The sequence below is a fragment of the Cryptomeria japonica genome, chromosome 2 (genome assembly GCF_030272615.1).
Source record: "Cryptomeria japonica chromosome 2, Sugi_1.0, whole genome shotgun sequence".
NCBI lineage: Eukaryota > Viridiplantae > Streptophyta > Pinopsida > Cupressales > Cupressaceae > Cryptomeria > Cryptomeria japonica.
This window is the reverse complement of record NC_081406.1, coordinates 475906984-475920440: the sequence shown is the minus strand read 5'-3', so window position 1 is coordinate 475920440 and position 13457 is coordinate 475906984. Positions and strand designations below refer to the sequence as shown.

General features: G+C 36.7%; 1 protein-coding gene across 8 annotated transcripts in view; it reads right to left on the bottom strand.

The window, feature by feature from the left end:
- Window positions 1–1617: 1617 nt before the first annotated feature.
- LOC131049033 (putative ion channel POLLUX-like 2) overlaps window positions 1618–13457 on the bottom strand; it is a 383365-nt gene continuing 371525 nt past the window's right edge. For all 8 annotated transcript variants that reach the window (XM_057983498.2, XM_057983206.2, XM_057983067.2 and 5 more), the window contains 5 exons: window positions 3014–3061; window positions 2828–2897; window positions 2658–2731; window positions 2405–2515; window positions 1618–2314 (listed from right to left, as the gene is read on the bottom strand). In XM_057983498.2, the coding sequence (XP_057839481.2) occupies window positions 2207–2314; window positions 2405–2515; window positions 2658–2731; window positions 2828–2897; window positions 3014–3061 (411 nt within the window). In that variant the 3' untranslated portion in view covers window positions 1618–2206. The remainder of the gene's footprint in view (window positions 2315–2404; window positions 2516–2657; window positions 2732–2827; window positions 2898–3013; window positions 3062–13457) is intronic.

Here is a 13457-nt window from a genome sequence, read left to right as displayed (position 1 = left end):
ATCTTTGGGAAGGGGGGATTGTAATGTCCCTTCCTTAGGCATCTCAGACTTTAGCGGAGGTTGGCCTACTATTAGGGTCCTTTAGGTCAGCAATGTGGTTTGGAAACCCAACCGGGGGTTATGGAGCTTAGTAGGAATCTTTATGGGCTTTTTCAGATTGGAATTCTAGAGTTGAATCTATGATTAAATTGAAATATTAAAGTTAGCCTTAAGGAAATAGTTAAAAGTGAATAGTAATAGAGAAACATAGGAGGAATAATAAAAAGTTCCCCCCATCCTAGTAACTTAATTTTTTAAAAGGGGGCCAAGTTCACAATGAGGAATTAGACCCTCAATGTTATTTTATGATTTTTAGGGCAAATAGTAACTCCAAAATAGATAGAACTTTCTTGGAGAGGATAAAAAGACATTTTGTCTATCATGTGGATTCATTCTTATGACCTCATTTTGGAGCAGTGGCAAAATTGAGTGTTTAAACAACTTGGAGCTTCGAAGAATGCAAACTTCTGGGATAATTTGGAGATTTAGACGAAGATCCATCTCTATTGGTGACAAGTTTCAGCATTATCTAACTTCAACGAGTAGTTGATAACATTATTTGAGGTCCTAGTTGCAAATTTATTAGCTTGACAGAAAATCCTCTTCAACTAATTGCATATCAAACCTTCTAGAGGTCACTACAACTCATTTCCAACGTATTCTCAACTAGTCGTTCCATCTTGGAAATAAAGGCATCAAACCCTAGGTTGTATATGGGTTTTTTAGCTAAATATTGGAACTGATCTTCATATTCAATTAGTTGGAAATTTGTATCAGACGTATATGCTCAACTAATGGTATGTATATTGACCTTTTAAGTGAAAGAAAGTCATATTATTTGTCTTCTTTATGTGTTTTGCATTATTCTATTTTGTATCAGCAGCTTTTTTCATTTAACATTTAAGAATCATTCAAAAACACTAAAAAACCAAACAAAAACAAGAAAATCAATCAAAAACCCTTTTCATCATACGCTGGCCAATGACTTTATCAGCAAACAAACAATTGCAAATAACCTAAAAGTTTGGATCAGATTTGGTAAAAAATGGTTTGGGGATCTTTCACTGATGCATCATTTTTTGCTTTGAAAATTGATTCAAGCATTCATAGGTGCACACATTTTCAAGTTCAAAAGATGCAAGTAAATGTTAAATAGCAAGACACACATATATAGATTGTAAATATCAAGTAAATACTATTCAAAATAAGATTTTAGTTTAGTTTTGGTTTACATGTTCAAAGAGTAGTTCTACCGCACATCAATTCTATTTTATGTTGCACTAAAAGAAGTGAATTAAAACACTAACACAACATAGATGGAGAGGAGGTATCAATGTGTTACATATTGGCAAAATAGAGATATGCTAGATGTAGATGAACAACTTGTAATTAAGATAATATACTGAAACTTCAAGGTTAGGGAACCTATGAAGCATGCAAATTTGAATTGTATTTGCTTGGGATTAAAATATTATTATCTAGATTAATTATGTATAAGATAATTTCTACTCTATAATATTTCTTTATAGTTTACATATCAATGAAACAGATCATAGATAAAATTACTCTTCATCCAAATAGTTGAAATAGAATCCTTCATCAAATATGAAATAGCTTATACACCATGGCATTCATCCACATTATCCTAATGTATATGCCTTGCACACTCAGACAAGTAGAGACAAAGCAAGGATATATTTATGTTCAATGACATCCCACTCAGGGATATGTACCATTTATGTCAATAGCTTGTAATTAAGAAGTCATCTCAATAATCACAACCACAAGGCAAGAGGATTGGAAAACCACTGTCCTTTCTATAAAAATGATACAAGTTGGATACTGGTAGGTAAATTTTCCTAGATTACATTATGGGATTAAGAGATCAGGATTCAGAACTGTTTTCCACTTTTGAGAAGTATGCTATTTTACATAATCAAATACTGATGTGACAACCATAGAGTCTCCATCACCAAAGTTCAATGCCTTAAATTTGTTATTTCGGTTAATAACCAGTCATGAGAAAAGATCTCACTGTCAATGTCAATTACCATGGCAGAAGATATGCATAAGTTCAGTCAGCATTCACAGACTTGAGTTGCATACTGTCATACAGGTGTAAATTTACTGGGATTACCTTATGGAATCAAGAGATCAGAACTGTTCTCTACTGTTGAAAAGTATATTCTTTTCCATAATCAAATTCTGATATGACAACAAGAGAGTCTCCATCATCAAAGCTCAGCGATTCATATTTGTTATATGGGTTAATAATCTGCCATAAGAAAAACTCTTGTTAATGTCAATTGCAATGGCAGAAGACAAGCATAAACATGGTCAAGATTCACAGACTTGAGTTGCATACCGTCTTGTTGGATAATCTATAACCAATAGCAACTTCACCACGCAAGATAGCTCTCTCAGAGAGCTCATAAAATGAAGGATTCTCTCCCTTCTTCAAGTAAAAACTAATATCCTGACATTCAATTAAAAAATGTCATTTTTTATCTATTTCACAAGATCCATAAAGAATGCCAATCTTCTATAACATTTTCACAAAGGAGAGATATTAGCTCATATTAACACAATAATACCAATTATCGGGTGTGAAAGCTTACCTTAACATATATCTCACTACCCCAAGAGTTCAGAAGCTCTGTCCAAATCTCATTCATTTCATTGTGCACTGCCACTGAAAATAAACAGCAAAAATAGGTGGTGACATCCATTGGAGTTTTAAATTGGAGAAATGTTTAGAGAAAGCTATAATCTACAGAGAGATGTAAACCTTGGGCTGTCACATGGCCCATCAATTCGTCTGTCCCAATAATTGTCAGGTTTGGTTTTGTATTGCATATCTGCACGAATGAAGAAAAAATTCAATAAATGGATATTGTTGCATACAACTAGTGCATTGTATATAGGGAATGGATAAAATCCTTGGAATTTAAAATTATCAATATTATGTACTTACTTGTTTTCCGAGTTTTGTTTCAAGAAACTCTGCTACAAGATTAGCAACCTGTCCAAGAGTGCTTATATCGTTTAAAAGCATGAAAATAATGCATATACAACAAAATCATAACTAATATTTAATTTGGTTTAGATGCAGCCGCCTATTTCAAGGAAAGAAGAAGTAATAAATGCTAATGGATATACTCCTGCTTTCTATTTACTTTGATGAGGGGATCAAATTGTGATCCACTCAATGGCAGCATATAACTTCCCTGCCATTACTCTTTGGATAGGACTAAATCATAAATGAGAGATGGGAAAAGTAAACAAAAAAGGGCTATACAGCTAGCATCATCATTAAAACAGAAGGACTAGAGCTGGAAGGTGGATACCCAAAAAGAATGTTTTCTATTGGTGCAATATTTCATTCACCTTGGATATATTATATCTTTAGTGTGACATTGCATTTATTTAAAAAGTTTACTAGGATAATTAGAATATTTATTAAGTTACCGATTCGGGTACGGATTCGACAAAAAAAAAAATTCTTGGGTACGGGTACGGGTACGTCCGTACATATATATATATATGTTCAAACATCAAAATTATATATATGTTTTGATGCGTCATAAGGGGCAAAATTAGGGTTTAGATGTTAAAAAAATATAAAAAAAGGTGTTTGGGGCCCCATTTTTGGGAACCCACGGGCCTTGGTTCTCTTGGGTCCTCCCGGGTTCTCCCTAGGTTCCTCCCGGGTCTTGCCCAGGTGGCTGGGTTCTTTGTGGGTCCTTCGTGGCAGGACTCACAGAGAACCGAGCCACCTGGGCAGGACTCGAGAGGAACCCAGGGAGAACCAGGACCGGGCAAGAACCAGGACCCGGACCCAGCCCATTTTGCCAAGAACTGGTATCTTAGAATATTTAGTTTTTCTCATCTAATTAGCTAATAATGAAATGTGTCCAGCTTGAATTGAGGTACACAAGTGCCACCATTGTCTTATCAACTCTTGATTGATTGTAGTAAGGTGCCACTTTTGTGTAGTTAAGGCCATCTTCTCCTTAGTCAAGTGAACTAATCCAGTAATTGGAAGTTCAACTCTTGATTTATAGTTAAACCAAGTTCAAATGATCCACTAAATAGCAATTAAAATTCATCTCCTTGAGTCATGTATCTAAGTGGCCTACTTATATGTACTTCATCCACTCATTTGATTGTTGATTTTATATATTTGATTTGATGGCAGCAATAGCTATTTATAGTAAGTTCTTGCATGGAACCAATCTTTCTGGTTTTTTTATATTTATTTTTCTCTTTGGTCTTCAAGGAATGTTGCCATTTATATTAAGTGCTTGCATGACACCACTCTTTCTGGGTTTTTTTGGGTTTGTTCTCTTTGGTCTTTAGAAATCATTGCTATTTATAGTAAGTGCTTGCATGGCACCAATATTTCTAAGTTTTTTTGGGTTTGTTCTCTTTGGTCCTTGAAGAACACTGATAGTGCTAGTTATAGTAAGTGGTTGCATGGCACTGATCTTTCTGGGTATTTTTGGGTTCATTCTGTTTGGTTCTTGAATAACACTGATAGTTATAGTATGTGCTTATGTTGGCATCGATTATAATTTGTTGGCTTCAATTGGTCCCAACATGTTTGATTCTTTGTTTTTGGTGCCTTGACAAGTTTCCGTAGGGTGATGGAAATTATTTAAACATTTTCACTTAAGTGTTTTAATAGTCGCTTTTTAATATTTAACTTAAGTGAATCAATATTTGGAAAAGTATCTCCGATTGGGATGCCTAGGTTATGGGAGACATACTTTGTTTTTAAAAGTTATATGGGGGCCTTTAATTAGAGAATATTATATTCAAATATTTTAATTTGCTCTAATATCTCCCTCTAAGTCTACATATTGGGATTTGGGCACTCATTCTCTCATTCTACTTGGGCACACATAACAAGATGTTGAAATGAACTTGGAGAGTTCTTTCAGAGATTGTTGAGGACAAAAACCCTATACAGTTGATCTAGTTTTGGTGGTGCAAGATCTATCTCAACTGGTTGTTGCTTTTCAGATAGAGTTTTCAGTGTTAGCTTTAAGATTGGTGACAAGGGTTTGATGAAGATGAATATTTATAAGGTATTTTGATTTGAGTTTCCTATTTTTGGTGTGATTTATGGTTTTTCTGAGTGTTTTCAAGTTCGAGAGTTTTTGGAGACATTTTCTAGTGCCAGCCATCCCCTTCCAGATACCCTGAGATTCACATTTTTGCTCATATCTCCAAAAATAAGACATCAAGCTGGGTATTGTATCAAATTTTTTCTTATGGCTAGGTGATGAGGATGCATATATGATATGTGGGTTTTGGTATGGTATTTATTTTTCTAGTTCAATTTGCCCCTTGCAAGTAGCGCCCAACTTGGGTATTGGCACGTGGGGATTTGTGAGGTATTTTCTTGAGTTTGAAGGCTGCAAAATCATCTTTTGGGGGCATCCAAGGTTTCCTAACAGATCTGGATCAGTTAGGAGGGTAAAATAAGTGACTGGAATTTCTTACATGAATCGCCCTTGGTGTATGAGGATGTTGGAATTGCTGCAGCAGGGGTTTCTGAAGGTATTTATGAATGAAGGAAGGCATTCAAGTCATTAAATTCTACTCTTATAAGTCTGCAGATGAATGGTGTTGACATGCTACTGGAGTTTACTCAAAATTCATTCCATAGACCCTTGTTCGAAGCATGAATTAGACCCCAAACTTCCAGTGTGTTTTGCTGTCCACAAATCTCAGTCAAATCTGCATTCTTCAGGTCTACAATATTTATAATCAATCTATCTTTTGATGTTTTGTAATATGAATTTGATGAAGCAATAGATTTCTTGGTGATTTGCTGTTTCACTATGCTATCTATTGAATGCTTTTAAATATCATTGAAATGAGAACACAAATGAAATCTGAAAACAAGTTACACAATCAGAAAACAGTGCATTTCCTTTATGATCTCTCAAGTCAGAAAGCAACAATCACAAAAATAAAAATCTGGGGTATACATTATAGTGGTATCAGAGCAAGTTTTTTCAGCGAGCCTATGGGATAGTGGTCACTTGTTGCAACTTAGCAGTTGCATAACAGAGTTGGAAAGATGTTCACATTTGACAAGTTTGTGTGTGAGATGATGCAAGAACTCTACAATCTAATGAAAGACCTAAACATTAAAGAGTATCTCCAGATAGCGACAATACCCAAACATGTGAAGTCAAGTATGCCAAAAGATAGGCAAAATACTCTGCATCAGAGAACTCAGGAGGAACCTGAAATTGAAATAAATGAATAAACTAGCAAAAAAGAGCTTTTGGATGGTGAGGTTGCCTTACCCCATGAGGAATATGTGACAGTTTCACGATGATTCATTTGACATACATGCAGCTACTGTTGATGAGATTGTGCATGAAGGAAAGACAAAATAACAACCACAGATCCTAGATCGAATTCATCCCATGAGTTCACTAATGTACTTTTATATCCAATTCAGAGACTATTGATTTTCTTGATTATTGTAGCGAAGCAGGTATTGATGATGAGTTCACTAATGTATTTTCAGATTGTTGTCTTCATTTTTGAATTTTCAATTGACAACCCCTACAATGTTTTGCTCAAAAATTTATAGTTATCTTCTCTAAGGCACATTTTACGAGGTCCAAAACTTATGTTTATTTGTTTCCTTTTGTTGGTGTTTTTGTCATCTTAGTTCAAGTTTTGGTTTGTTCTTGTCTCCTTTTCCCTTACTTTCTGTGCAATTTCGGGTTTTGGCACAGTCACTGCAAGTAGGGGTTTTTTGCGGTCATTGCAAGTAAACGAACGCTTACTTAGAGCTATCAGATTTCCACAATCCATGCTAACATTCAATAATTGCTTCTGGATTCGATTGTGTGAGCCAATTTTTATATCAATGTTTCAAATCACACTCTGTGATTCATCTTTCATCTCCTTGGTCTTCATGTTTATACTGACGATGAATCACGGAGTGTGATTCGAAACGTTGATATAAAAATTGGCTCTCACAATCGAATCCAGAAGCAATTATTGAATGAACCCTTACTTGTAATCGGGTTTCTAGAAATATCAACGTTTCAAATCACACTCCATGATTCATCTTTCATCTCCTTGGTCTTCATGTTTATACTGATGATGAATCACAGAGTGTGATTCGAAACGTAGATATAAAAGTTGGCTCTCACAATCGAATCCAGAAGCAATTATTGAATGAACCCTTACTTGTAATCGGGTTTCTAGAAATATCAACGTTTCAAGTCACACTCCATGATTCATCTTTCATCTCCTTGGTCTTCATGTTTATACTGATGATGAATCACAGAGTGTGATTCGAAACGTAGATATAAAAGTTGGCTCTCACAATCAAATCCAGAAGCAATTATTGAATGAACCCTTACTTGTAATTGGGTTTCGAGAATCCGATTACAAGTCAACCCATTTTTTTATAAAGTTTCAACTTGCAATCGGGGTTTTGTAACCCGATTACAAGTATGTTTTGATCAAGTAAAATAAAATGCATTCTTCCTCACTTGTAATCGGGCTTTTGTAACCTGATTACAAGTTCATTTTATTGAAATGAAATGTGTTTTCCTTTACTTGTATCAACGTTCTTAAAACCCAACTCTCTCTCTCTCTCTCTCTCTCTCACAAACCCGTGTTTTGGGGAGGAGTTTCATTAATGGTGCAGTAATTGCATTATAGGAGTGTGCTTCCTTCAAATCGTCTATTTGAAGTCCTTGGATAGGTCTTTAAAGCTTCATTTAGCTCTCTGAAATCGCGTTTGTGATTTGGGCGAGCCTTCTCTTTAAATTAGGAGAGTTTTTAACTCACACGCTGTGGCTGAACCAAAATTTTGACTGCTTTCCCAGGTGTACAAAATTTTCAACCAACACAGATGAAGGGCATGGATAGAGAAAATATGATGCCGAATTCAAGTCAGCTTTTGATGATCCTTTATTGACTAATGTTTTCTCAAGTTGCAGACTTGGGTTGGAAACCTAGGAATCACTATTTTCAGCAGTGAAAGCATTGCTCTAGATGGTCTAGGAGGAAACATTCAGATTTCTCAGTGGGACATAAAGGACATATTTATGAAGTGTTTTGTGGAGATAAATTTATAGGTATTTTATTGTTTCAAAATATAGAAAAGTCGATATTTTTAGAATAAATTTGATATTCTGTTTGCTCTCTATTATCTTCATGATAGATCACAGAGTGTGATCTGAAATGTTGATGTCAAAAAAACTTCACACAATCTAATCCAGAAACACTGATTCATAAGTGTGGAAACTTAATGTCTGTTATTTATGCTCTCTTCCATTCAAGTTCTGGATTATAATATTATTGGTTGAATATAATATTATTTTATGGGACCGTTTGAAATGATGCTTGGGATAAATATTTCAAGTCTCGATCCTGCAAATATTTAAATATCTATTATAGTTGGGGCAAAAGTATTTGATTATCGGGTGTTTCTATTGGTTTGAGCCATCCTTGGAAATTAATATTTCAAGAAGTGTCGTCTGATATAATCGCCATATTGGCCATCCCAATGTTTCCGGTGACAAAGTTTCTCATATAAGAATGCGGAGTCTGCCTTTCTCGAGGTATTTCCGCTGCCTTTCTAGAGTCTGAAAAAGGATTTTATAGGGTATATATATATATATCACTTCCGCATAAATATTCGAAGGTGACGAGAATGAAGTACCATTGAATGAAGTGGGAACAAGCAGAAAGGCATCGAGTGGCATCATACATGGCGGACCTGACTTGGAACTCTTCCCCACGGCAGGAACAAGCAACTCCTGATATCAGGAAAAATTGATGTCGCAAGGTTCAGACATGAACACACCACAATGTCCTTTGCTGGGCAATAATCTTATCGGTGATAAGTGGTATTAGATACCAGAAGACTGCTGCATTCTGTAGTTTCATTGCTGATAGTCTGTGAGGACGTAGACACAAAGAATGTACCGAAAGCACTCCGGGATTTATACTATTCTACTGGCAATCTTCCAACATTGATATCTATTATTTTCACTGAATCGCGTATTATACTGATTCTATGCATTGCTGCCATTTCAGTGAACACTACCTTCTAACCATCGATTTCTACCTGAAGACGTGAGCAAACCCTTCAAATATATATATATATATATATAAAATATTTCTGTATCAATTTCATCTTGGTTGATATTATTCAAATTCAGACTTGCATTTTCAGAAAAGGAGGAAAGGCTGGGAACTGTGCATAAATGGTGTCTGCTATATGGAAAGAAGACATTGGAGGTTCGAAGCCTAAAGGTACATATTATTTGTTTAGTGCATAAACAAACCCTGTTCAGTTTCTGAATGTAATTGCTTAGCAGTGTTCATAGGCAGTAGTGGTTCACATTACACTTGATATTTCTGTTATTGCCGTATATTGTCATTAATACTTTCCGTTGCAAACATAACTCGAATTCTAAGTACCGTTCAAATTGAAATTATACAACTTACCATTATCATCCATATATGCAAACAAACTATTTAACGAAATTCCAAGAGAAAAGTCTAAAGTTGCTTCAAATATCGATGGGGTTTTTTAATCTTTTCATCATCTGGTCTATTTTGAAGAAAACATGATTCTCAACAATTTTTTGACTTGAGAAGTAGATTTTAAAATGCAAATATTACCTTTATATTGTTGAAAAATTTATTTGTAGTGAAATATGATTCAAATTGGCTGATTCATTTGTCTAGTTCATCTACATTGATTTTTCCTTCACAAAGATGGATACTTGCACCATTTCATGGGTCTGGTTGAGGAAGAGGTAGATTCCTAAGGCAAGATTCACAAAATAAAAAATTAGCAAGTTTTTCCATCATCTCCTTTGCTTTTCAACGATTTCCTTGAGCAACAGTTTCAAAGGATCTCCCTATTGCTTCTTGCTTGGAAATCACCAATTCCAAAAAAGATGAAATACAAATATGACAAGTACCAAAACGAAGTTGCGCCTTCCCAAGTTTCCTCTCCTTTGGATTGCATCAGAGATACAGAGATAGGGCATGTGGACATGTTAGAATTTGTCAAGAGGGTTGAGGATCCACAAAATAGCAATATGCAACAGCTGTTGGACAGCCATATCCACCACGCATCTTCTTTCCCGGTGGCTGTCCTAGAACTTGAATTTGTTCTCGCTTGCGCCCATCACTTTGACAAGGAAACAAAAATCATTAAAAATGATAATGGCGAAACAATAATCCACCTTGATGCAGACACAATTGAGAAAGTCTTCAAAATACGTCCTGCACCTGTTTACATGGAAATCTCCAAAGAGAGTGCAACTGAGTATTATGTGAAAAGGGAAAAAAACTGTAAACGACATAGCAACAGGTGGATCTATGAGCCACGAATTGCCTTCTCAAAGTGGGCTAAGTTGTACCGCTGTGACTTCAAATAGGAAATAGGAGACATCGTAACCCTCCTCAGCAGGATAATGGGCCTTGAACATTCTAATGTTTTTGAGCCCTGGATGTACCAGTTCATCATGTTCATAAAGCAGTCCCATCATATATCATGGAGAGAAGTCATCAGCGATGCCTTGTGTGAACAACTTTCAGCAGTCTCTTCCACCATGACTTTCTAAATGAACTCATATTCGGTGTACTTGGCAGCATCGCCTAGGCATTTTCTAGGTCTTTCTACCAAAGGTGATCGCTCGCTTATACCAGTTTGGGAATATTATGATCAGATGCCTTTGAGACCCAGCAGATTGCATTTCATAAGAGTCCAAGATGCATTCTTCGGTTACTTCATGTGTCAGTTTGGCAGAACTCTGAAGAACAAAAGGGTATCAGATGAGGCATGGGAAAGGGTGAGTGAGTATGGATGCTTGTTTCTAAAGTTTCCGACCTTCACGTATATGAGAATCAGATGCTATAGTGGGCAACCATATATGCTCCCTAGATACCCAACTGATAAGATCATTCGTATGGAGTTGGGAAGACTGATCATGGCTGTCCACGCTCATCAGTCCTTCACACATAAGGTTGGAATGGGGATCTCTACAACAAACCCATTAAAAATTGGTCGGTATTCTCTTGTCACATCCGTTAAAGCAAAGGCCATGGAGACTGAAATGCAGGAAATTAAGCTCAAAAGGTTTAAGTCCAGAGCTGATTTTGATTACCGGGGTATGAAGGAGAAGATCAAGAAATACTTTGTGCACGTGCATCGCATTGAGGATATCTGGGTAGATCTTTGTACAGAGGTCGAGGTTCTGAAGATGGATTATTGTAGGCTCACTGTTGAGCAAGTTGTTGATTTGAACTTGGTGGATATTCCACAAGGGATGATTGACGATGGGCACGTACTTGATCCTGAATATATTTCACGAAGGGTTGAGGAAGCTCCACTTCCTTTAATCCAATGGTCACACAAGGAGTGCATATCCATTCTTGAGAGATTTCAGCCTATCTTGGCTAACACCAACGCTTGGCTGAAAAGTAATGCTGTTAAACTCATAAAAATCAAGATTGAAAAAGAAGATGATTCTACAGGGCCTCTTGGACGTAAGTCTGAGATTTAGATTGACAACAAGGAAGGCGCATCATCTTCGGACACAAGGATCAAATTGCGAGTTAGTCGGGCAGTAGTGCTTCCTCCTGAGGAGGCGACAGTTCATGGGAAGGAAAAGTCATGGTTTCATGTTCAGGTGATCGATTTGGACAATCTAGAAGAAGGGAAGCAGTCTGATGATGCTCCCAAGTCTCCAGCATCAGATTTGCCTCATGAGATCATTCCCACAGTTTCCATTGAGACGCCCCTTTCTCCTCCTAACTTGCTTGTGGATGAATCTCCTCAGAATGCCATTCCTATTTCGACATACGAGCCACCTCCTAATCATCAACAAGAGAATGTGCAAGAAGTTCCTGAGGATACTCCTGCTTGTATCCAGCTGTCAGAGATTGATACCTCCACTTTTGGTTTTGAAGAATTTATGAGGCAATCTTCATGCCCATTGGTTACTGAGCAAACCGTGGTCGCCATCCAAACAAGTATTCCTCCCAGGATGACCACGGTTATTCAAGAAAAAACTACTTCTCCTTTGCCTACAACTGCTACTGAAGGAGGGTTGATGGCTTTACCTCCATGGCTTAGTTCTTTTACTCCAAAAAGGAAGAAGCAAGAAATCTCACCTGATGCCTTTGATTATCAGCAATTTAAACAGTCCAGATCCAAGGTTGCTTAAAAGGCCAAGACTATCTCCAGAGTAACTGTTGACAACAACAAGATGAAGGTAGCTGAAATTGTTGAACCCATTGCAGATAAGCCACTTGAAGAAATGTCGGCTGCTGATTACAAAGTTACGAGGATAGAATTGGGTAAGCAAACGCATGAGGTGATTAAACATGATGCTCAGTTTTTTGTAGCTTCATTGGTACAGCGGTGTGATGAACTTCTAGCAAAGAAAGACAACCTAGAAGAGGAAAGCCGACAACTTATGGCAGCTGTTCCTAAAATCACAAAACCTGCTGCTGAAGGGAGTAAATTCCATAGGTTCTTCCGGTTCCCAAGAATCAATTCGTGGAGTGGAAAGGGCTGCTCAGAAGGTACAAGCATTGGATTCCTGAGTTGATCAACTTCCTGATCTATGTGCACAAGTGATGAAAGACATTTTTTAGATGATGTCTAAGTTGGAAACCGTTGAAGAGAAATTGGATCAGACTTCCAATACTTTCAAAAAGAATCTGGGAAGTGTTGAAGATAGTTTGACAATTTGGCGTACCATGCCCCAACAACAGTTGAGTGTTCTACGGGAACATGCCATCATCTCTTCTAGGGTCATGTACTTGGAATTTGAAGAGCTTTTGGAAAATAAGGCCCTTGTTCTTAAATCCCTCATTGAGGAGATTGGTGATACAATGAGATTACGGGGTGAAGTTTTCCAAGATATTGTCTCTCATTGTGAAAAGGCCTCTTGCAACATAATAAGTCAGGATGGAGAGCTAATTCCAGAAGAAGTTCTTGCTGATTTACAGATGAGGATTCATAATGAATGGAGGAGCGAACAATTCTCGGCTGCTTCAATTCAAATGTTGATGAAACACCAAATCTTTTTGCATGAAATCCAGTCCATCCTGGAGAAAAACAGCTTTGCGCTCCTCCGATGCCATGATACCATTGTGAAGACCATGGTTGTTGCCAAGAACACCCATGAACCAGATCCCAATGAACTACAAATGATCATCCAGAAGTTTGAAGGATTCATGTCTTCACGTGCTATAGCCTAAGTGTTTTTCAACACTTAGTTGTATTTTTCCACTTTTGTAATCTTTAGTTGTAGCTTTTCTTTTGACAAGTTACATGTAAAAGTAACTTTGTAAAATGCAAGTTAACTCATTACTTGCACTTTTGTAATTACATATAAAGC